We start from the raw sequence: 23,969 nt of genomic DNA, 5'->3' as shown, positions 1-23,969 counted from the left end.
TGTGATTATCCAAAACCCTACCCCAGATGCCACAGCTGTGCTGCAAGTGTTTTGTCTTGCGACAGATTTCATTCAAACAGTCCCTTACGCCAGTCAGCACATGACAGTACTGCAGTGGACGCTGAGAGTCCATTGGGGCCAAGCAACAGAATTCATGATGAAAACTATAAAAATCTCCAAAACCTGCAAGCAACACCTATCTGGGTGAACAGTTCCAGAGAACCTTGGTTTATGATCTCCTTTTGTTCAGTCAGTCCCCACAGCCACTTTAATCATGGATGTGATCTTACTGAAGTGGAGGGGCACATTTCTTGAACAGGGCAGTCTAAGGGACATAGACCACAGATGAGGCCATGTTGCACCTAAATGTATTGCAGATGAGAGCAGTATTGCTAGCATTGTAGGCCTTCCAAAACTTTGCCTCCAGTGTCCATCCAGTCTGAAAACATGTCAAGGCAAATGTGTTCTTATCCCCTTTGTTGTGAAGCTTTGTAGGTGTGAGAACTGACCATCTCTTCACATTGCTTTTTCATAGCAACACATATTCTGGGGTTATACAGTATAATCGTAGACAAATTCTGTTCCCATGCTGTCTGTCGGTGAATTAGTAACCCATGGAATCTTATGCAAATTGAGGTTTTTTTTCTTTTTAGTGATCTTTTTCCTACATTACCCAATGCCAAATGCAGTAGTTTTTCCTCCATAGTTCTTCAACAGGGATATCACCAAGAGATGTAGTCCCCTACTTTTGCACCCTTCCCCAATTTCTTTTTCCAGTTCCTTTATGCATTTCCCTTCATGTACAATTTCTTTAGAAAGCCAGGATGGGCAAAGTTGGGATCATTCTCTTGGCACTGTTTTGTCCATGCCAGATTTGGTTCCCCTTGCTAGGGCTTCATCTCAGAAGACAGTACCTCATTCTTCAACAGAATGCTCAGTTGATGTTCATCGTGTTTCACTGTTGCAGTCCCTCCACAACAAAAGGGCAAAACACCTTAAAAGAAATAGGAAGACAAGCCTATAATGATTTCAAGGGAGCAAAAGACCCCTTCTGTGACAAATCTTCCAGGCTCTGACTGCAAGACCACCCCCCCATCTTTCCAAGCAAACTTTGTCAGTTTTTCCTTTTGGAAAACCATTACAGCTAAAGCCTAGATTTTGAGAAGCATTCAGGAAGGGTACATTTTACAAAGAAAATTACTTCATTTACATTGGAAATTTCTTCTGTTTCAACACTCACTACCTCAAGTTTCACAAAACCTACAGTTCTTTCAGAATGTTTTGATCCAAGGTAATAAAAGCAATTATCCAAAACCAAACATAAAATATTTGATGTTCATCGTGTTTCACTGTTGCAGTCATTACACTTGGGTTATCCTGCTGGCAGGCTACCCGCAGTCGGCCTGAATTCCAAAGTCCTGGTCCGGCGTCGGTTGCTGTCGCCTCCTGGGTATAAAAGATGCAGCCGACGCCATTTTCTTCAGTCTTTCTTGTCGTGCGGTGCCCGAAGCAAAAGCAGTTTGCAAGTGCTGGTCATCTGACTCCTGAGAGTTTCAAGTTCAAATTTCAGATCCAAAGTCTTCATTAAAGCTAAGTACCCCGTTGAGGAAACTTTTTTCTTGCTCCAGACCGATGTCAGAAAAAGTTAATAATTGTATTTCTTGTGGGAAGCAAATACCGCATAAGGATTTTCACTCTTACTGTATTCCTTGCCTAGGCCCTGACCACGACGTTGCTAGTTGTCGGTTTTGTGCTAGATTTAACCAACGCACTATTAACCGTCGGTTCGATTTTGCATTTCATTACTTTAGCAGAAGGTTTAATTATATAATATTGTTGGAGCAGCCGACTACCAGAGTTTATAAAAAGCACAAAGAAAAGGACAGGCATCCGAGGTCCAAAACTGACGACGAGGTGTCTGCTAGGCCAGTCGCCGGTTCTCAGTGAGGCGCTTTTGCAGCCCCTGACGCCCGCTACCTCAGAGCCACAGGCCGCTTCCGACTCCCACGTGGAGCCGACTAGGCCACTGGAAACTCAAGGTATTGGACCCTCGGAAACTATTCCCTCAGATGGGTCCGGAGCCGCTGAGCAGGCATCGGCTTCTGAGGGTGTTTTCAGGCCTACACAGTTATATGTGAAGAAAACTTCAGCTTCAAAGGCAAAGACTAAAGCACCTCTAAAGACAAAGAAACAAGTACAACATTCCCCTGGACAGGCCTCCATGCCTAAAAAACAGATGCTTAAAATGGCCGAAGACCTAATTACTTTGATCAGGGGTTCCCATTCCCCTCCTGATATGAGGCCTAGGCAAGAGACCAGAATATGAATCTTCAGATCAGGTTTCCATTTCCTCTGATTCCTCTTCTGAACAGGAATACTCTCTTCCTCCCTATGAGAATTCTGATGCTGAAGAATCTATTCCTTCAGCCTCTCCTCCTGAGGATTATTCTTTTGGGGAGACCCTGCATACTATGAGGGAGCACTTCCACTGGGAGAGCCAAGATTACTCAGAAATGAAGAAAAGGCTCAGAGACTTCCTTTAACTACCTCAGCACAGGCCCCTTGCTATTCCTCCTGTTTTAGACATTGTAGATGATGTATTTTCAGAGTCCGGTCTGTCTCCTGACTCTTTACCACCAGCTCCTGTTAAGCCAGACAGATACTACAGGGTTACTGACTCACATAAATTTCTTTATAAAAACCCTGCTGCTGACCCAGAAACTATCTCTCAGGGTCCTAAAGGGGTCAAGGCTTCCACTGCAAAAAAACTCTATCCCCTCTGATAGGGATTCAAGGGCCCTGAACAGATGGGAGAAAAAGATTTACACTTCTGCTATCTTGGACGTAAGGGCTTAAAATTGTCAGTTTCATATGCTTAAATATCAGCAGTACCTTATGTCACTGCTTAAACAGAAAATGTTGACAAATTCTGAATGTGCAGAAAACAAAGAAATGCAGGATTTATTGCATGCAGCTGAACAAGTGGGAGAGCATACTTTGCAATGTGGTTTTGATTCTCTAGAGGCCTCCTGCAGGGCTGCTCTTACGGGTTCTATCATTAGGAGGCATGCTTGGTTAAAGGAACAGAATCTGCCTGATCATGTTAAAGCAAAATTATTAGATGCTCCATTACAGCATAATACCTTGTTTGGTGCTAAAGCAGAAGAGGTGTTGAAGAAAATGGAGGACAAAGCCAAATCTATGCAAACAGTCCAGGATTTCTTACAGGTACAGCCTCCCAGATTTAGCAGGAACTGGCCTACAAAGAATTGGTCCTTTCCAGTGTCGGACAGGTCACAAAGAGGCAGATCCCAGCCCCAAGGCTCATACAGGTCTAAACAATGGGGTGCTTCTGCCTTGAAAAGCAGATAAGATAAATCACAGCCATACAGAAAACAGTCTCAATGACTTTCACCTGCCAGCACCAAGCACTTATCTTCTCACAGCTCCTTTAGGGGGAAAACTAGCACTATTTTCACAAAATGGGCACATGATCACCCAGGACAAATGGATCTTGAATGTAGTGTCACAAGGCTACAGGTTCCACTTTCACACCCTGCCAAGGGCAAACGGTATGACAGACCTGCCACACAACCAATGGGCAGAGGCACAAAAACAAGTTTCATCCCTCATGGACATGAGGGCCATTCAGCGAGTACCACAACAAGAGCAGGGACTAGGATTTTACTCGACTGTCCTTAGTGCCCAGAAAGGACAAAGCCTGGAGACCAATACTGGACCTGTCTATTCTAAATACATTTCTGGATATTCCAAAATTCAAAATGTTGACTCTGCAGCAGCTTCTGCCCATGCTGGGCAAGAAGGCTTGGCTTGTGACTTTAGACCTAAAAGAGGCATACCTGCATGTCCCGATCAGACATTCATGCAGAATATACCTCAGATTTATAGCTGGCTCAGTGCACTACCAATTCTTTGTACTGCCCTTTGGCTTATCAACTTCGCCCAGGGTCTTCACAAAATGTCTGGCACCAGTAATTGCATTTTGCAGACAAAGAGGAATACAAATTTATCCTTACTTGGACGACTGTCTTATTCAAGCAGAGAACAAGGACATTCTACTACAGCATCTGGCATTTGTAAAAAGATTACTAACATGCCTAGGGTACACAGTAAACGAAAATAAATCAAAACTAGTACCCTCTCAAGAGATAATATTCCTGGGTGCAAGCTTAAATACAACTGACCAGATGGCTTGTCTCACGCCAGACAAAGACAACTGACTACTTATTTCAAAATGTTGCCAACAAAGACCCAGTTATCTGCAAGGAAAATTCTGCAGGCTTTGGGCTTCATGGCATCCCGCATTCTGCTAATTCTGTATGCAAAACTGCATATGAGGAAACTACAATGGTATCTAAAAAGTGTTTGGACTCAACTTTGCCACAGCCTGGAAACAATAATTACCCTCATTCCCTGCCTGCAACAGGAGTTTTGATGGTGGGCAAAGGCCTGTCACCACAACAAGGGACAGCCATTCACTTTACCCACAGCCAGGCAGACATTAACAACAGATGCATCAGATTATGCCTGGGGGCCCATATGGCAGGAAGATGTATTCAGGGCACATGGTCCGCAAGCCAAATGCATCTACATATCAGTCAAAAAGAGATGCTAGCTGTTCAGAATGCCCTGACAGCCTTCAAGGATCTACTTCATCCAGGACAACTATTGATAAAGATGGACAATACTACAGTCATGTGGTACATAAACAAGCAGGGAGGCACACATTCCTACCCCCTCTGCAGACTAGCCATGAATTTGTGGGACACAGCATTGACTTACCAAGTACATCTGCAAGCACAATTCCTGCCAGGAAAGATAAATACTCTGGCAGACGAACTAAGCAGAAACCTAATGGATCCCCACGAGTGGAAATTGGATCCACAAGTCTTTAGCATGATAACAAGGAACTAGGGATGCCCGGACATAGACCTATTTGCCTCCCCTCACAACTGCCAACTACAGAGATTCTGCACAAGGACCTATCACAAGCAAGCATGGAAAGTGGATGCTCTATCTTTCGGCTGGAAAAACGTAACAGTATATGCCTTTCCTCTACTGCCTCTCCTCCCTAAAGTACTCCTAAAGGTCAGACAAGAGAAGCCAAAAATTATACTGATTGCGCCAGACTGGCCCCGCCAGCACTGGTACCCAATCCTAAAGAACTTGTCTCAATGCCCAGCCTGGACATTACCTCAAATTCCTCACTTATTGACCCAACAAAACAGTCAGATCCTGCACAGCCAACTCAGGACCTTAAATGTGGCAGCATGGCGGATAATGTAGCCATTCAAAACACACCTCTCTCTAAAGCGGTGATGGATGTTATTTTGGAGGCCAGGAGACCTAGCACCAGAAAATCCTATGCAGAAAAATGGAAGAGATTTTGTGCTTGGAACCAGGCAGAAGGAATTGACATGATTGCACCAAATATTCCTCAGATTTTGCAATATTTACCTGAGATGCTGGACAAAGGTCTATCCTTTTCATCAATCAAGATTCATGCCTCTGCCATTTCAGCTCATTACAATACAGAACCACCTATTTTTTCTTATCCATTACTAAGGCAGTACCTCAGAGGGGCCAAAAACATAAGACCTCCAAGGAGAGCACCAATACCTGCATGGGACCTCAATTATGTCTTGGAAAAACTCACACTGCCTCCTTTTGAGCCAGCCTCTACAGCTGATATAAAATTCTTATCCTGGAAAACAGCTCCGCTCCTAGCAATAACCTCTGCAAGACGAGTCTCAGAGTTACAGGCACTCATGGCTGTGGAACCTTTTATCATTTTCCATCCAGACAGGGTTTCTCTGTGGACAAACCCGACATTTATGCCTAAGGTAGTGTCCAGTGTGGCCCTTAACCAAACAATTCATTTGCCTACCTTTTATTCCAAACCCACAGAATAAGGTTGAGAGACTTTTGCATTCTTTGGACATTCACAGGCAGCTATGCTTCTACTTGCACAGAAGCAAAGCTTTCAGAAAGACTGAACAACTTCTAGTGGCATATGCTGCAGGATCACAAGGAAAGGCTATCTCAAAGCAGACTATTTCAAAGTGGATAGGTCACTGCATTTGTTTCTGCTATTTGCAGCATGGCAAATCCAGTGCTTATGGGCATTAGGCACCATTATACCAGAGCAGCAGTCACTTCAGCAGCCTCCCTCAGAGGAGTACCAACAAAAGACATCTTAGAGGCTGCAACTTGGAGTTCAGTGCACACTTTTACAAATCACTTACCTCTCTACTCTAAATCCAGGGCAGGCTTTGCCACTGCAGTTCTACAGGGCATCATAGCCTCTCCTAATCCTATTTAGCCCCAGCCTCCCAACCTTAGCTTTGGGATTCTACCCAATTGTAATGACTGCAACAGTGAAACACGATGAACATAGTACAGTTGTGTACCTACCATAAATGTAGATGTTCGAGTGTATTCACTGTTTCAGTCCAGGTTACCCACCCACCATCCCCCTTTCCTTTGCTGGGCCTTATCTGTACTTCTCTAATCTATACAACCTATGTGATGTATTTTCTTGTAGATGAAGGAAAAGTTTACTTTAGTGCATGCATGCTTATTGGCATAATTCAGCCTACCCTTTAGGGGGCACCTGACATCTGGGGCAATAAAAACTGAAGAAAATGGTGTCGGCTGTATCTTTTATACCCCTGGCGCACTGACATCAGGGAGGAGGTGACAGCAACCGACGCTGGACCAGGACTTTGGAATTCAGGCCGACTGCGGGTAGCCTGCCAGTAGAATAACCCCAATTGTAATGACTGCAACAGTGAATACACTTGAACATCTACGTTTATGGTAGGTACACAGCTGTACTTTGCTTCACCTCTTTGGTCGCCTCACACAGACATTCAGTCGCTCTCTCGCTCCAGTGATGTCCGGGATACTATATCACAAGTGAAATATTTGATAATAACTTTTCAGAAACGTTCAACTAGCAAAATATATGTAGAGGTAAATGGACTATGATGATCTTTGTGTTTCACAGTCGCAGTCATTACATTTGGGTAATCCTGCTGGCAGGTTGCCCTCAGTCGGCCTGAATTCCAAAGTCCTGGGTCCTGCGTCTACTGCTATCGCCCCTTCCCTGACGTCAGGTCGTTAGGGGTATAAAAGAAGCGGCCGGCGCCATTTTCTTTAGTCTTTCTTGCCGTGCGGTGCCCAAAGCAGAAGCAGTTCGCAAGTGCCAGCCAGTCGACTTCTGAGATTTTCGTGTTCAAGTTTCAGATCCGAAGTCTTCAATAAAGCTAAGTACCCCATTGGGGGAAACTTTTTTCTTGCTCCAGTCCAATGTCAGAAAAAGTAAATAATTATATTTCTTGTGGAAAGCAAATACCTCATAAGGACTTTCATTCTTACTGTATTCCTTGACTAGGCCCTGATCACAATGTTTCTGGTTGTCGGTTTTGTGCTAGATTTAACCAGCGCACTATTAAGGGTCGGTATGATTTTGCTTTAAACTATTTTGGACGCTGGTTTAATTATCCAGAAATGTCTGATAGCCGTCTGACTACCGGAGGTCACAAAAAACGCAAAGAAAAGGAGAGAGATAGACAGCCGAGGCCCAAATCCGACGACAAAGCTTCTCCTAAGCCAGTCACCGGTTCTCAGTAAGGCGCTTTCGCAGCCACTGACGCCTGCTACTTTAGAGTCGCAGGCTGCTACCGACCCCCACGTGGAGTCAGCCATGCCACTGGAAACTCAAGGTATTGGAGCCTCGAATACCATTCCTCCAGATGGGTCCGGAGCCGCTGAGCAGGCTCCGGCTTCTGAGGGTGTATTCAGACCTAAACATCTTTACATTAAACCAACTTCAGCTTCAAAGGCAAAGACTAAAGCACCTTCTAAAGCAAAGAAACAAACTCAAGAGCCACGTGGACAGGCCTCTATGCCCAAAAAACAGATGCTAAAAATGGCCGAAGACTTAATTACCTTGATCAGGGGTTCCCGTCCCCCTCCTGACCTTGATCAGGGGTTCCCGTCCCCCTCCTGATAAGAGGCCTAGGCAAGAGACAGACTATGAATCTTCAGATCAAGTTTCTATTTCTTCTGATTCCTCTTCTGATCAGGAATAGCCCCCCCCCCCCCCCCCAGGATTCTGATGCTGAAGAATCTATACCTTCAGCTTCTCCTCCAGAGGACTATTCTTTTGGGGAAACCTTGCATACCATGAGGGAGCATTTCCATTGGGAGAGCCAAGATTTTTCAGAATCTAAAAAGAGGCTCAGGGATTTCCTTTTACTTCCTCAACACAGGCCACTAGTCATTCCACCTGTGTTAGACATTGTAGATGATGTGTTTTTGGAGTCTAGTCTTACCCCTGACTCCTTATCTCCAGCTCCTGTTAAGCCTGACAGATATTACAGGGTTCCTGACTCTCATAAATTCCTTTTTAAAAACCCTGCTGCTGACCCAGAAACTATTTCACAGGCTCCCAAAGGAGTTAAGGCTTCCACTGCAAAAAAACCCTACCCCCTTTGACAGAGATTCTAGGGCAATGGATAGATGAGGAAAAAAGGTTTACACATCTGTTACCTTGGCTGTAAGGGCCTTAAACTGTCAGTTTCATATGCTCAAATATCACCAACATGTCATGGCATTGCTTAAACAGAAAATGTTATTAAACTGTGAATGTGCTGAAAACAAGGAAATGCAGGATTTATTGTATGCAGCTGAACAAGTTGGAAAGCATACTTTGCAATGTGGTTTTGATTCTTTGGAGGCCTTCTGCAGGGCCGCAGTTATGGGTTCTGTACTTAAGAGGCATGCTTGGTTAAAGGAACAAAATTTGCCTGATCATGTCAAAGTTAAATTATTAGATGCACCTTTACAGCATGATACTTTGTTTGGTGTTACGGCAGAAGAGGTGTTAAAGAAAATGGAGGACAAAGCTAAATCTGTGCAAACTGTCAAAGATATTTTTTACAAGTAAAGCCACCTAGGTTTAGTAGACACTGGCCTACAAAGAATTGGTCCTTTCCTGTGTCAGACAGACCTCAAAGGGGCAGATCCAGATGCCCTAGAGGCAGATCCCAGGCGCAAGGTTTGTACAGGTCAAAGCAATGGAGTGCTTCTACCTCCAAAGTTGGAGAAGACAAATCACAACCATACAGGAAACAGTCCCAATGACTTCCCCCTGCCTGCACCAAGCACTTATCTCCTGGCAGCACCCTTAGGGAGAAAATTAGCACTTTTTTTTCAAAATTGGCACATTATAACCCAGGAAAATTGGGTTCTAAATATCGTGTCGCAAGGCTACAGGTTCCATTTCCATACCCTGCCAAAAGCAAACGGCTGGCCAGATCTGCCAAAAAATCAGTGGGCAGAGGCACAAAAACAAGTCTCATCCCTCATAAATATGGGGGGGCCATTCAACAAGTACCAGAGCAAGAGCGGGGACAAGAATTTTACTCAAGACTGTTCTTGGTACCCAGAAAGGACAAGGCCTGGAGACCAATACTGGACCTATCTATTCTGAACACATTCCTGGATATACCAAAATTCAAGATGTTGACTTTGCAGCAACTTCTGCCCATGCTGGGCAAGAACGCTTGGCTTGTGACTCTAGACCTAAAAGAGGCATACCTGCATGTCCCAATCGGACAATTATGCAGAAGATCCCTCAGATTCAAGGCTGGCTGAATGCATTACTAATTCTCTGCACTGCCCTTTGGCTTATCTACTGCGCCCGGGGTCTTTACAAAGTGCCTGGCACCAGTAATTGCATTCTGCAGACAGAGGAATACAAATATATCCTTATTTGGATGACTGTCTAATTCAAGCAGAAAACAAGGACATTCTTCTACAGTATCTGGCGTTTGTTGAAAGACTTCTAACATGCCTAGGGTACACAGTCACTGAAAAGAAATCAAAACTAGTACCCACTCAAGAGATAATATTCCTGCTTGCAAGCTTAAATATAACTGCCCAGATGGCTTATCTCACACCAGACAAACAAAGGCAACTGACTACCTATTTCAAAATGTTGGCAACAAAGGCCCAGTTATCCGCAAGAAAAATTCTGCAGGCTTTGGGCTTCATGGCATCCTGCATCCTACTAATTCCATATGCAAGACTACATATGAGAAAACTCCAATGGTACCTAAAAAGTGTTTGGACTCAACATTGCCACAGCCTGGAAACAATGATTACTCTCATCCCCTGCCTACAACAGGAGTTTCGATGGTGGGCAAAGGCTTGTCAGCAAAACAAGGGACAGCCATTCACATTACCCCCAGCCAGGCAGACACTAACAACGGATGCATCAGATTATCCCTGGGGGGCCCACATGGCAGGAAGATGCATTCAGGGCACATGGTCCTCAACCCAAATGCATCTACATATTAATCAAAAAGAGATGCTAGCTGTTCAGAATGCCCTGACAGCCTTCAAGGACCTACTTCATCCGGGACAACTACTGATAAAGACAGACAACACCACGGTCATGTGGTATATAAACAAGCAGGGGGGCACACATTCTTACCCCCTTTGCAGACTAGCCATGACTTTGTGGGGCACAGCATTAACTTCTCAAGTACATCTGCAGGCACAATTCCTGCCAGGAAGGGAAAATATTCTGGCAGACGAACTAAGCAGAAACTTCATGGATCCCCACGAGTGGCAGCTGGATCCACAAGTCTTCAGCATGATAACAAGGAAATGGGGATGCCCGGACATAGATCTATTTGCCTCCCCTCACAATTACCAACTAAAAAGATTCTGCGCAAGGACTTATCAGAGACAAGCATGGAAAGTGGACACTCTATCTTTCAGCTGGAAAAACCTATCAGTATATGCCTTTCACCCATTGCCTCTCCTCCCCAAGGTACTCCTAAAGGTCAGACAGGAGAAGCCAAAAATTATACTGATTGCCCCAGACTGGCCCCGCCAGTACTGGTTTCCAATCCTAAGGAACTTGTCTCATTGTCCAGCTTGGATCTTACCTCAAACACCTCATCTACTGTCCCAGCAAAACAATCCGATCCTGCACAGCCAACTCAGGACTTTAAACCTGGCAGCATGGCGGATAATGTAGTCATACAAAACACACCTCTCAGTACAGCTGTGATGGATGTCATTTTGGAAGCCAGAAGGCCTAGTACTAGGAAATCTTATTCTGGAAAATGGAAGAGATTCTGTGCTTGGAACCAGGCACAAGGAACTGATACAGCTGTGCCAAGTATTCCTCAGATTTTGCAATACTTAACTGAGATGCTGGACAAAGGCCTATATTTTTCATCTATTAAAATTCATGCCTCTGCTATTTCGGCTCATTACAATACAGAGCCACCAATCTTTTCTCATCCCTTATTAAAGCAGTACCTCAGAGGAGCCAAAAATTTAAGGCTTCCAAGGAGATCACCGATGCCTGCATGGGACTTCAATTATGTCTTGGAAAAACTCACCCTGCTTCCTTTTGAGCCAGCTGCTACTGCTGGTATAAAGTTTTTATCTTGGAAAACAGCTCTACTCCTAGCAATAACATCTGCAAGACGAGTTTCAGAGCTACAGGCACTCATGGCTGTGGAACCTTTTATCATTTTTTATCCAGACAGGGTCTCTCTGAGGACAAACCCAACATTTATGCCTAAGGTGGTGTCCAGTGTGGCTCTTAACCAAACTATTCATATGCCAACTTTTTATCCATATCCACAGAACAAGGGGAAGAGAATTCTGCATTCTTTGGATGTAGACAGACAGCTTAGATTCTACTTGGACAGAACCAAAGTTTTCAGAAAGACAGAGCAATTACTAAATGCATATGATGCAGGTTCACAAGGAAAGGGTATCTCAAAGCAGACTATTTCAAAGTGGATAGGCCACTGCATTCGTTTCTGCTACTTACACCATGGCAAGCCAGTGCGTAAGGGCATTAGGCCACATTCAACCAGAGCTGCAGCCACTTCAGCAGCCTTTCTCAGGGGAGTACCAACCAAGGACATTTTAGAGGCTGCTACTTGGGAGTTCAATGCACACCTTTACAAAGCACTATCATCTGCCACTCTACTCTAAATCCAGGGCAGGCTTTGCCACTGCAGTTCTGCAGGGCCTCATAGCCGCTCCTAATGCTGTTTAACTCCAGCGTCCCAACCATAGCTTTGGGACTCTACCCAAATGTAATGACTACAACAGTGAAACACGAAGAACATAGTACAGTTGTGTACACTTACCATAAATGTAGATGTTAGAGTGTATTCACCTTTGCAGTCCAGGTTACCCACCCGCCATCCCCCTTTCTTCTGATGGAAACTATCTTTCCTTCTCTGATTTATACAACCTATGGGGTGCATTTGCTTGTAGATGAAGGTAAAGTTTATATTTGTGCATGTATTTATATATATATATATATATATATATATATATATATATATATATATATATATATATGTATTTATATATATGTATATATATTTATAAACTTTGGCTACCCTTTTAGGGGGCACCTGACATCTGGGGCAAGAAAAACTAAAGCAAATGGCATCGGACGCTTCTTTTATACCCCTGACGACCTGACGTCAGGGAAGGGGCAACAGCAGCTGACGCAGGACCCAGGACTTTGGAATTCAGGCCGACTGAGGGCAACCTGCCAGCAGGATTACCCAAATGTAATGGCTGCAACAGTGAATACACTCGAACATCTACATTTATGGTAAGTGTACACAACTGTACTTTCTCTCTCTCTGGGTGAACAAATACCACTTTGACCTTTACCTGGCCCCGATTACTCAAGTATTAACCTTTCTCTTAGAACTTTCAGAAGGGAGCTAGCTATTCTTCCAACAAGGTACATTTGGCATTTGTTTCTACCTTCCACCTAGGATTCACCATCTCTGTACTTAAGCCTTCCATAGGCTTTTTAAGGCATTCTTTAAAGGAATTTTTAATTCCAGACCCCTCTGAATCCCCTAATGAGTTTGAATTTTGTTCTAGACACACTAATTCAATCTCCTTTTGAACCTGCAGATACAGTTAGCATGTTTTTATCTTGGAAGACCCTCTTCCTTGTAGATATCACATCAGTTGGAAGAGTCTCAGAGTTGCATGCACTATCCTGCAAATATCCTTACCCCTTGTATCTCTAAAAAAGTAATCCTCTCCTTAGTTCCTAAAGTTGTGTCACAGGCCAATTTGAATCAATTTATGCAGTTACCTGTGAAGTTCATCAACTAGAAAGTTCACCCTGGGGATCACTGCAGTGGCTGTACTTGATAGAGGCACTGGGAACTAACGTCGGGCAGGACAATGCCTGGGCAGTTCTATGGGCTAGGGTTGTAAAGGCTCCAGGACCATTAGCCTAGTACACACTTACGAACCTGTTGGATCACTGTTGCAGTACTGCTGACAGATGGGACATGTCCTACCAAGGATACTGTACATCTGGCCAGTATACCAAAGGTTATGCGCTCCTTCCTCACATGCTGTATGTCTGACCTTAGACCTAGGAACAAGGACCATGTGCTGGTACATAAGGGAGGTACAGACACGAAAACCCTCAGAATTTTTTTGCCACCAGTCCAGAAAGCACAGGTTTGACACTAGCTCAGTCTGTTAGGTGTACAAAAGGATCCACTTGTTGTCATGAGGGAAAGCGGAGTCCACCTTTGGGAACCCTTTCTCATTTTTGGATATTTCTAAAATCTTTATTTCTTTGTCATCTAAGGAAGGGTATACCTGTATGATAGGCAGGTATATATTGTGTCTTTTCTGCCTAGGACTTTAGTATAACATCAGTGACTACCCTATTTATCAGTTGTTTGTTCTGAAAACTCTCAGAAGCAGTTTGTCTTCCTTAACGATCTATTTAAAAAGTAAATGATTACAAGCTGCAAATCGAGCTACTTTGTTGGCAGAGGTTTCCTCTATGGATGTACCTTCACAGAGGAAAAGGGAAACCAGGCAGAAAAGCATTGCTATGTCTGTCTGTTCCTCAGATTAGAGTTGGATGTCTCTGTTGAGAATGTTAAATCTGGGCCTGTTCCCTCTGTCGGAAGCAGACTTGGAGTAGCCTTCTGGTATGTCCCATCCAATCAGTCATATGGCTGTTTAGGTCCCTTCAAATACTAGTACAAGAAGATGTCCCTTGGTGTTTGTTGGAGGTGCGTCTGAGGTTAGGCCCTTCACGTATGATTTCTTTACAGACCCTAGAAAGAAAAGGCAAAAAACTAAACCTTTTTCATCTCCTGTTACCAGAGATCCTCAACATTAATGGCAGATTTTTTCTTAGGGGGGTTTTCAAAGCCCCTGTGGCATAAACACCTCCCCCAGTTATTTGCATCTACTCCATCTGCCCTCTAAAAGGAAAATGGGATACTTATGAGGAAGATTCTTCCTTTTAACCAGACTCTGTACCCTTGGATTATTCCCCTCAGTTGCACTCCTCTTGTATGAATCTGAACGTGAGGGTATCCATTTCTCTGCAGGAAAAAATCTCCTTTGGGAACATAGTCTAAAAGATGATGTAATATTTTATTTTGAAGGAAAAACGTCTGTCTGAATCTCTAAAGAGTGTATCTGTTACCTATGTAAGTTCCCAAGCCTTCTGCTGTCTCTCCAGTATTAGAAGCATTTGATGACACTTTTCTTTCAGCTGAGTGCCACCTGCACTCGGGAAACCTGACAGATATTGTGAAGACCCTGCCAGTTTCGAGTACCTTTACAAAAATTCCATATCTGACTCTGCACTTATTTCTACAGATTCAGACAAACCATATGAATTTTTCCATCCACCAGTGCCTTACCTACTGATAAAGCAAGTAGGGCAATAGATCATTATGGAAAGAAAATTTTTATACTTCAGTCCCTTTTGCTTTATGTGCTATTAACTACCAGATGCATTTGATCAGGTACTTATCCATTTTTGACAATTTGTCCAAACTTATTCCAAATCTTCCCGACAGTGACTGCCTGCTCTTTAAAGTATGATTTCCTTCACCTCACAGGTTGCATGTCATTCCATTACCTATGCATGTGGTGTGGCAGATGCTTCTTCCAGCGCTGCTGCCACTGGTTCTGTGTTAAGAAGGTTTCCTTGACTAAGACTCCAGTCTCTCCCAGATGCTCCTTTGGATAAAGATTGCCTTTGAGATTATATTTACAATAAAAAAAAAAAAAAAAGTGGAAGAAAAAGAAGTCAAACAATGTAAGGGTTCAAGCAGCTTGTTCGTTCTCCTGTTTCAGAATTCCAGAGAAATTGCCCCTCCAAACCAGGTTCTTTCTACCACAAAAGACTACTCAGCAAAAAGGCAAAAAATCCAAAAAGACGTGTCGGGACAAGCTTAAATCTTTCATTTTTAAAGATGCCAAAAGACAACCCCCCCAATAAACCTTCCCTCAAACTTCCTCTCAGACTTTCCCTCTGGAAAGCTATCACATCACATTATTTGATTTTTATAAATCATTCAGAAAGGATATTCATCATTGGAATTATCTTCCTATTCAACATACATTTCCCCAGGAGCATCTAAACAAAACAGTGTCTGGTTTCATGCATCATTACAGACTTTCTAGACCAGGAGTCCTCCCCATCCAAAAGGAAAAGGCTTGTATTCTAGGTTTTTCCTAGAACCAAGAAATGAAGTTACTTTGAGGGAGTTCTGGACCAGTCTACCTTGAACACTTTTTGAAAGTTCCAAAATTCGACATGTTAACACTCCAAAATCTTTTTTCCTTTGATTTTTTTCAAAAAACTTTTCTTGTTACCTTGGATCTCTGATACAGGGAATATTTATGACTCTGTTCTTTGGGATTGCATTTACACTTTACTGCACTGCCGTTTGGACTTTGTTTTCACAACGTGTATAGTCCCTTCCATGGCATACTGCAGACTCCAAGGTACTTGCTTATATCTGGATGACTTTTGTGATTCACTTCACTTATAGTGACAATTTTCTCAGAGACTTGGCATTTCACCACCAAGCTCTTCTAGAACCTATTCTTCACCCTGAACTTCAGGTCCATTTTTCCTTCTCATTGGCTGGTCTTCTTAGGTTGCCATGTCAACACTGCCTTCTCTTCTTTTAGATATTATCCCCGACAGACCATTCTCTGGTGTCAGCAAGAGAGAGAGAGAGAGAGAGAATCTGAGAGCCCTGTGGTACATGACAATTAGAAAAGGAAATTTCTGTATTCTTCTTCTCTTTCCTCTTGTTCAAAAAGTGCTCTTCCAGATTCAGAAGGGCATTCTGCACTAGTCCTGGTAATGTCATTTTGGACCCGACAACATGGGTACTCCATTTTCCTCCAGTTAGCCAAGGGCAGTCATCACACATTACTCGACAGGATGGACTTTTTCACACAGCATCAGGACTCTGTGATTCACCTCTACTTGAAGACTGTCAGTCTTGTTCTGTGTATGATTAACTTTTAATTATTTTTAGGCATCTTTGTTCAGAGAATATGCAACAAGTAGTAACTGAGGTTAGGAAACCTGCGAGTAGAAAATGTTTATATTTGAAAATGGAAAATAGAGATTTTTCTGTTTGGAGGTTAGAAAAGAGGGTTGGATCCTTATTAAGCAGGGATTCATTTTATCCTCGTGTCTGTGTGAGCTGCTCCGTTCTGGCTTAACATATCCCATTAATATATGTCAGAAATTTCAGCTTGTCTACCATTAGTTCCACCTCTTTCTTCATGCTTTGAAGTAGAGCAGTTCTTAAAAGGCGTCTTCCACTTCATCCCCCCCACCAAATAAAATGTGTCCCCACCCCAGGACCTAAAGAAACTCACCTTGCCACCCTTTATGTATAAGGTGGTTATTGAAATGTCTCTGAATCAGTCTAGTCTTCTAGCCGCAGTTTTTCCTATTTTCCTATTTCCCAAAATAAGGGGAAAGAATCCCTCATCTGTTAGGTGTACACAGGCAATTGAGATTTTACTTGGACAAGACCAAACAAGTTAGAAAATCTGTCTCTTTCCTTTGATAGTAAAAGCAGTGGCTTCCAGTATCCGAACAGACCACTTCTAAATTAATTTCTCTTGCCATTTCTTTCCATGGTAAATCCAACATGTTAAAACTCGCACCGCAAGAGATGTAGCTTCTTTAGGAGCTTTTTTCAAAGAGCTTGACTCCAAATCCATAATGGAGACAACTACTTGGTCCTCTCTTCTTATCTTTACCATGCATCATAAAATGTATGTCATTTCTGTCTCTGGAATGGGTTTCCATAACCATACTTAATGGATTACTGGACTTTTCCCCATTCCAGACTGACTAAAGGCTTTGGGTATCATCCCATCTGTCAGCATTACTGCAGCAGTAATCTAATGATGAACACAGTACAGTTGGTTAAGAACTTAACAGTCTATGTTCAGATAGATCATTGTTGGAGTACATCCACCCTCTTTGCATCCCTCTTTTTCTCTTTTTCTGTTTCCTTTTAGGCAGAGGTGGGATCCCTATTTTTCCTCCTTGTATCCTTCCTCCCTCTATCTTATTTTACTCGTTATCCTCCTTGTAGCTAGCCTAAGTGCCTACCTTGGGCAAAAATAAAGCTCAGATTTTCACATGTGTATGCCTGTTGGGTACCAGCACATAGTCCTCATTCCTACATCTAAGGCCGGACATGGAGCATCCTTGGCAGGATATGTCCCATCTGTCAGTATTACTGCAGTAGTTTTCAAACTGCCATTATTATGGTAAGTTCTTACACAACTGTACTTTTTTCCCCAAACTTTTCCAACAAATGCATATTGTTCTACTGATTGGATGTGCATAGACAGCTCAGATTTTATCATAACAGGACCAAATATTGTTTGGAAAAATTATCAGTTTCTTTCTGTCACTAATTAGTTTTTGTCACATTTTGTCCCTTTTTCTTTCTTTATGAAATTGATTGACTATCAGCTAGGTATCACATTGTTATGCTTTTGGTAAGAAATCCTTTCTCTCCAAACCAAGTTGCACTTTGTCAGAGCTCAAGTTTGTACTCCAGATTTCCTCAGAAACTTACCTCTGGATGACATCTGTGCTGCATGGCCTACCTTACATATGTCTACAAAACGCTACAGTTTGTGGCTTCTGTTCTCAGAGGTCTGATGTAGTCTCTGTCCAATAGTTTCCACTGTCCAGATAATACTAGCATAAATATGTATGTTATGTACTTACCAGAAAGATAGTTTTAATCTTTCTTTGCATGGATACTGGCAAATTCCCGCCCCTCTATCCCCTTTCAAATTGTCTTTTTTTGGGGGGGGACCTTAAGAGTCATCAGAAGCCTATAATTGCCACATATTTGTGAAACTGTCCATGTTATTATTCGTTCTTTTACACTTTCAAACCTTCCTTTAGTAGTTTGATGAAAGTTGATCTGGATAATCAGTAGGGAGCAGTACATTATGGGTAAAGGGAGGCTCTTGAGCTGGCCAGAGATTTGTCATTGTCAAGTGAAGGGTGCCTTTCAGTCCAGTGGTTTCTAGTGCCTGGACCAATACCAATAAAACATGTTGTTCTGGTAAGTGCATAACTGAGTGTTTCCAAACTAAAAAGCCCTTGCATATAACCACCCCAAGTCAGAAACAAACGTTTGAATTTCTAAGTATTTGTACTGTGATCGTTATTACTTTGTTGATAGATTCTTTGCTCATGCCCATCTCTGCATGTAGTTTTTTGTGCCCTCACCAGGCTACCATTCCCCTGGGCCACTGCATCAGTATGCTGTGTTACTTTGGATTTGTTTTATGCATATCAGAGTTGTGGGTCTTATAGCTAAATTAACCAGCTTGTTGCAAGACGGCGACTTAAAAGCTTTGCTAAAATTAAATGCGTTACATGCTCCTTAATGATCTGTTTTCTTACTCCAAAGTAATACCACTTAGTTATATTGATCTGATTTCCGATCATATCCTAATGGTCTGTTTTATAGTGAACAAATAGAAATAAAAAGTATATAATTCATCGTTTGTACACTGTGCCCAGATCTGCAGTGCATTTAGACTTTATCAGCACCAGTGGTTCTGAAGTGTGGGTGGAATTCTGTTAGTACATTCACATGGCATAGTGAAAGTAACATTTCCCTCCTTGTAATTTTCATCCTTTCCCACTCTAACAATATTCACGTCTTCAGCAGTCTGAATTCTAAGCAGCATTCTACTGCAGTTATCAGTTTGGTAGCTTGATCTGGCATTTTGCCTCTGATTTTTGTCTGTGGTCCTTCTGGTGCCATCCAGCAAGTCCTGCTTCTCTGTTTGCTCTTTTGCAGCATGTTAGCTGAGATTGCATCTTAAAACTTCTGACTTTTAAATTCATTTTTGGTAGAAGCTGGGACTTTTTTTGTTAATATAGCTCCAGTAAGAACAGATTTTGTTTGCATTAGACCAGAACCAGCTCTCCACTGTTTTTATAAAAAAAAAAAAAAAAAGAAGCTGCTCACTGAGACTAACTTTGGAAAAAAAAGTAGAATGTCAAATTGTTGTTCTTGAATGCTCACTACACATTTTTGTGATGGACTTAAATAATGTGGTACCTGCATAACGGTTCCTGTACTAGGTAACTTTTTTCCTTTTTGCAACGTTCCTAGTTTTGCTGTTTGCATTGGCTCTGTGAATGCATATATGGATTGGTCGTGACTTGAGAGATTTCCTTGCCCTGTATTTCAGAGCCTGGATATTCAGTTGCTAGACAACTGAAATGTGGTCATTTTTGTACTTCCTGTTAATGGTTTTGTATTATGAATGATTTATACTGTATGTTATCTTGTGTAATGCATTATTTTCAGAGATTATTCAGTATGTATGTAACACAAATTTTCTTTTTCTGACAGAAGTTGACTGTGATCTTTATAACCCAGAGTTCCCTAATGCGTCATCCAGTAAGGATAATGAGACATTTGAAGAGTGCTGGGAGCCAGATTCCAATAACCTGGAATTGGAACTTGTTAATAAAGCTATTGAAGCTATCAAAGATGAGATGGAAAGAGAGCAGAAAAAATATGAGAAACTTTTGGAGACTAAAAAGGAGTATCAGTCCTCACTCCGTAAGAACTCTGCTGGCGTAGATGATTTTTCAGTGCCTGTCTCATCCTCTGTGCTTGACTATGTTCCAAACCAGTATGAAGTGACTAGTAAAACAGAGTATAACCCTACTCCACTTTCCAGTACTACTGGCAATTGTAAATATGTTTTGGATGCACATAATGCAAAATCCAAAGGAAAGTATTTGGAGTATGTTCCTTCAGCTGTGATAAAGGCTTCAAAGTATACTGTCCCTGTAAATAAGAATAAGTATGTGGTAGACAAATCAAAGCCATCCACGGACTTGGAATATGACCCTTTGTCAAATTACTCAGCCCGACATCTAAGCAAGACTAGTAAAGAACATGTACTGACTAAAAAAAACAAAACATTTATTCAGGAAGATCCTTGCCTGGAAGATGCTTATGTGCCTGCTTCTAAGAAGCATTGTGGTGATAAAAGCTTTACTGGTTTTGCTACTGATGAAGAATTTTCTGACTCTGAAGAGGAATTACATGATCAGTGTTATCTTGACTCTTCAAAACATAAACATAGCTGTAGCACTGAACCAAGTGGTGTACATACAGAACAAAAAGTAAGTAATACAGAGAAAACAACTCTTTCTAAAGTGAAGGATTCAGCTGTACAGTATGATGCAGAGGACTTTGAAGAACTTCAGTGGTTAGAGCATTGTGGCTCTGTGAAGAAGTTAACAAAAAAGACTAATGTTGAAAAGCCTAAACTGGTGACTCTGGAAAAGGAGGCAGGAAAAAATGAATTAATAAAATTTGAAAACAAAGACATTGGAAAAACGTCTGAGACTAAAGAGACGAGAAAAAGTAAATCACAAAGTTCTTATGTGAAAGACAAAAAGACTGTGTCCAACAAATGTGATCTGCCAAAGGGCAGTGAGAGACTACATGACACAAATGATAAACAGACTGCTTTGAAAGTTAAAGTGAGGGAAGACAAGTCTTTCCTCAGCAGTCAGAGTATGCCTGTCTCTAAGGTTAAAAGTAAAAGTGAAAAAAACAAAACTAGTTCAGAAATAGGAAACAGGGTAACAAAAGGGGAAAAGGAGAAGAATGCTGAGAAGACTCTTAAAGGAACGAATAAAGCTGTGAATGATATTGGAAGTTTTAAAACGGTGGATTTCAAATCAAAAAGCTTAGATGAGACCAAAAAGGAAAAATCCATCCATAGCATTTCATCCGAGATCATCAGGAAATTACAGTCAAGTCCGTTAAAACCGGGTCCAGAGAAGAATTCATCTGAAATGAAAGATGAAAGACATAACACTTTAAAACATGGACTTATGGAAATTAAAGCAAGGAAGGTGGAAAGCAAATTCTCTAGATGTACAAGTGCTGAGGGAACAAGTAACCCTGTAAAAGAAAAAGCCAAACCAGTAGGGAAACCCCGCACTTTAAGCCACGCTGAACTTTTTGGGGATGAAAGTGAAGATGAGGGTGAAAATGGGCTAGAGGTTCCACTGCCAGATATTTTGAGCTCAGACTCTGATGATGAGGATAGTGAAAATAAAGCAGAAACTCCTAGACAAGGGCTTGCTAGTTCAGGTCCTAACAATGATGACCGCTGTCTTGAATCTCCTTGTAAGCCTGATAAATTCACAAGTGGTAGATTTATGAGAAAATCTCCAACTGTTTCTAAGAGCAATACGGATTCTTTTACTTTAAAGAAAACAGTAAAACAAGAGAAGGATCTTCATTTTTCTGCCTTGAAAAGAGAAAAAAGGAAAGAACTGGATGTGGAGCATCTCTACATGAAGAGAAAGAAAGTAGATGAAGAGTCCACAACAAAGAAAAAAATTAAGCTGGTGAAAGAAATGCATAGTTCTCCCTTGTTGAATAAAGATGATGATGATGATGAGTTTGACACGATGGAGGAGTGCCTAAGGATTTTTAATGAATCGAAGGATGTTAAAACTGAAGACAAGGGCAGGTTTGGAAAACAGGTAGGCTTGTCTTTCTAGAGTACTAAAACATCAGGAAAGAATGGGGCTTTCTAATCTAGTGTTTTACTGGAAAATAACATGACTTCATTGTTTTGTATGTATCAGCATTTAATATATTTTACTTCTAGAGACCACATAAAAGCATGGAAGATAAGCCAGGGGAGATTGATGCCAGCAAGTCTTTAATTTAATTTTCAGCTTACTCTTCATACTGTCATATGAAAGTATACATTTAAAAACGTTGTAAATTGCAAACTACTTTAAGAATTGGGAATGTACTTATTTATTTGACATTTGGTAACCAGGCATGTCCGACTGAATGAAAGTCCTTTTTCAGCAGAGGCCTGGGGGGAAAGCCACAAATAATAGTTACAGACAAAGTTACAAAAACAGTTACAACAAAGGTTAATAAGAGTTGCATAAGATTTTAAATTTGTAAAAACAAAGCAAAAGACAATTAGACGAAAGCAGTTTGTTGTAAGGTAAATTACAAAAAAAGAGGAAGAAAAAGAAAAAAGGATAGAAATGGACAGTAGAGAAATGGGGAGTGAAGAAGAGTAAATTAAGTTGCCAAGGGAAAAGAGAAGAATTAAAATGAGTAAAGTAGAAAGTGAGAGAAGTAGACTTTTTTTAACAGTTTAATGAATATTGACAGCCTGAATGTAACTCATTGCAATAGTTCTTGAGGAGCATTGCTGGTACTGTTGCTCATCCCATAGGGATTCTTTTTAGGCAGTTACTAATTCTAATGCTCTAAACCTAAAACTATGTGCATTGGTGGGTATTTTCCTTATTCACTGCATATATGTGTTCTCTTATACGTTCACGAAGGGTTCTATTAGTCACATATATGCAGTGAATAAGGAAAATACCACCAATGCCCCCCTAGCACGTCATATCATAGAATATGGATCCTCACATAGTTTTAGGTTTAGAGCATTAGAATTAGTGAGAAAAACTAGTAGGATGGGTGATGTGAAGAACTATACAGAGGAAATAGAAAGCAAATGGATTCTTAGGTTACAGTCACACAAATATGGGCTAAATGAAAAAATAACGTTAAGACCTTTTTTAGCAGCCAGGTCATTTAAACATTGACATACATATATTTAGGTAATCACACAACTTGTCACATGTTTTAATATATTGATATGTTTTGTCTATGTTAGTTAGATAGACCTCTATTTTACATGTTATCGTTTTTATATATATTTTTATATATATATATTTTTTATACATTGTGGTTTTAGCGTCATATTATACTCCATATATATATTTTCATAAATTTTTCAGACATTCCATGGACTTGAATATAGTTTTTAGGATTGATTTTAGTTGTTCTAGTGGTTAGAGTTTTTACAAGTCTGAATGAATATGCACTAGCACTTTAATTCAGCAATATCAATACATTAACAATGCAAATGTGATAACTATGCATGTATTTAAGAGATGGATTCTATGGAGTACTATTGAAGTCTGAAGAAGCGTCGGAAGGACGTGAAAGCGCTTACTATCCTTGATTGTTTGTTCCAATAAAGAATCAAACTACAGCAGTTTCGTTGGATTATTCACAGCGTTTTGGTGCACCGTTGGAATTATCTTGTTTACATTGTGTTTCCTGGGGTTTGTCTACTTTGGATCTAAAGACATGATCTTCGTCCGCTACGACTGCTTCTCATCAATCCCAGTATGATAGAAGGCAATTCAAGACTGTGTGCACTGGCATAATTGTAAGGAGACATGCCTAAATGTGCCTGTGTGACTTTGTGTCATGTCCTTTATCAATGACCCCTGTGATGGTTCGACACTTTTCGGGCTGAAGGTTAAATTGAGTTAATCCAGAAGTGAACAAGATAGGAAAAATCAGTGTGGTGTACGACTCCATTAATCTATCCCACAGAGGTCCTTCTCTAAGAACCAGAAGGGAGGGAAGATGCTATGGTTCTGCGAATTGCAAGATTTTGCTCCTGACACTTCTTGTGATCAGCTGTAATGGAAAACATTG

At 41.5% G+C, this 23,969-nt stretch overlaps 1 protein-coding gene across 3 annotated transcripts in view; it reads left to right on the top strand.

The window, feature by feature from the left end:
• Positions 1-23,969, top strand: part of REXO1 (RNA exonuclease 1 homolog) — a 1,211,359-nt gene that overhangs the window by 65,420 nt on the left and 1,121,970 nt on the right. For all 3 annotated transcript variants that reach the window (XM_044053970.1, XM_044053969.1, XM_044053971.1), the window contains exon 2: positions 19,800-21,964. In XM_044053970.1, the coding sequence (XP_043909905.1) occupies positions 19,800-21,964 (2,165 nt within the window). The remainder of the gene's footprint in view (positions 1-19,799; positions 21,965-23,969) is intronic.

This window comes from Protopterus annectens, chromosome 13.part0 (genome assembly GCF_019279795.1).
Source record: "Protopterus annectens isolate FY-2018-M chromosome 13.part0, PAN1.0, whole genome shotgun sequence".
Lineage (NCBI taxonomy): Eukaryota > Metazoa > Chordata > Ceratodontiformes > Protopteridae > Protopterus > Protopterus annectens.
Note: the sequence above shows the minus strand (reverse complement) of the source record. Positions and strands in the feature narration are given on the sequence as shown.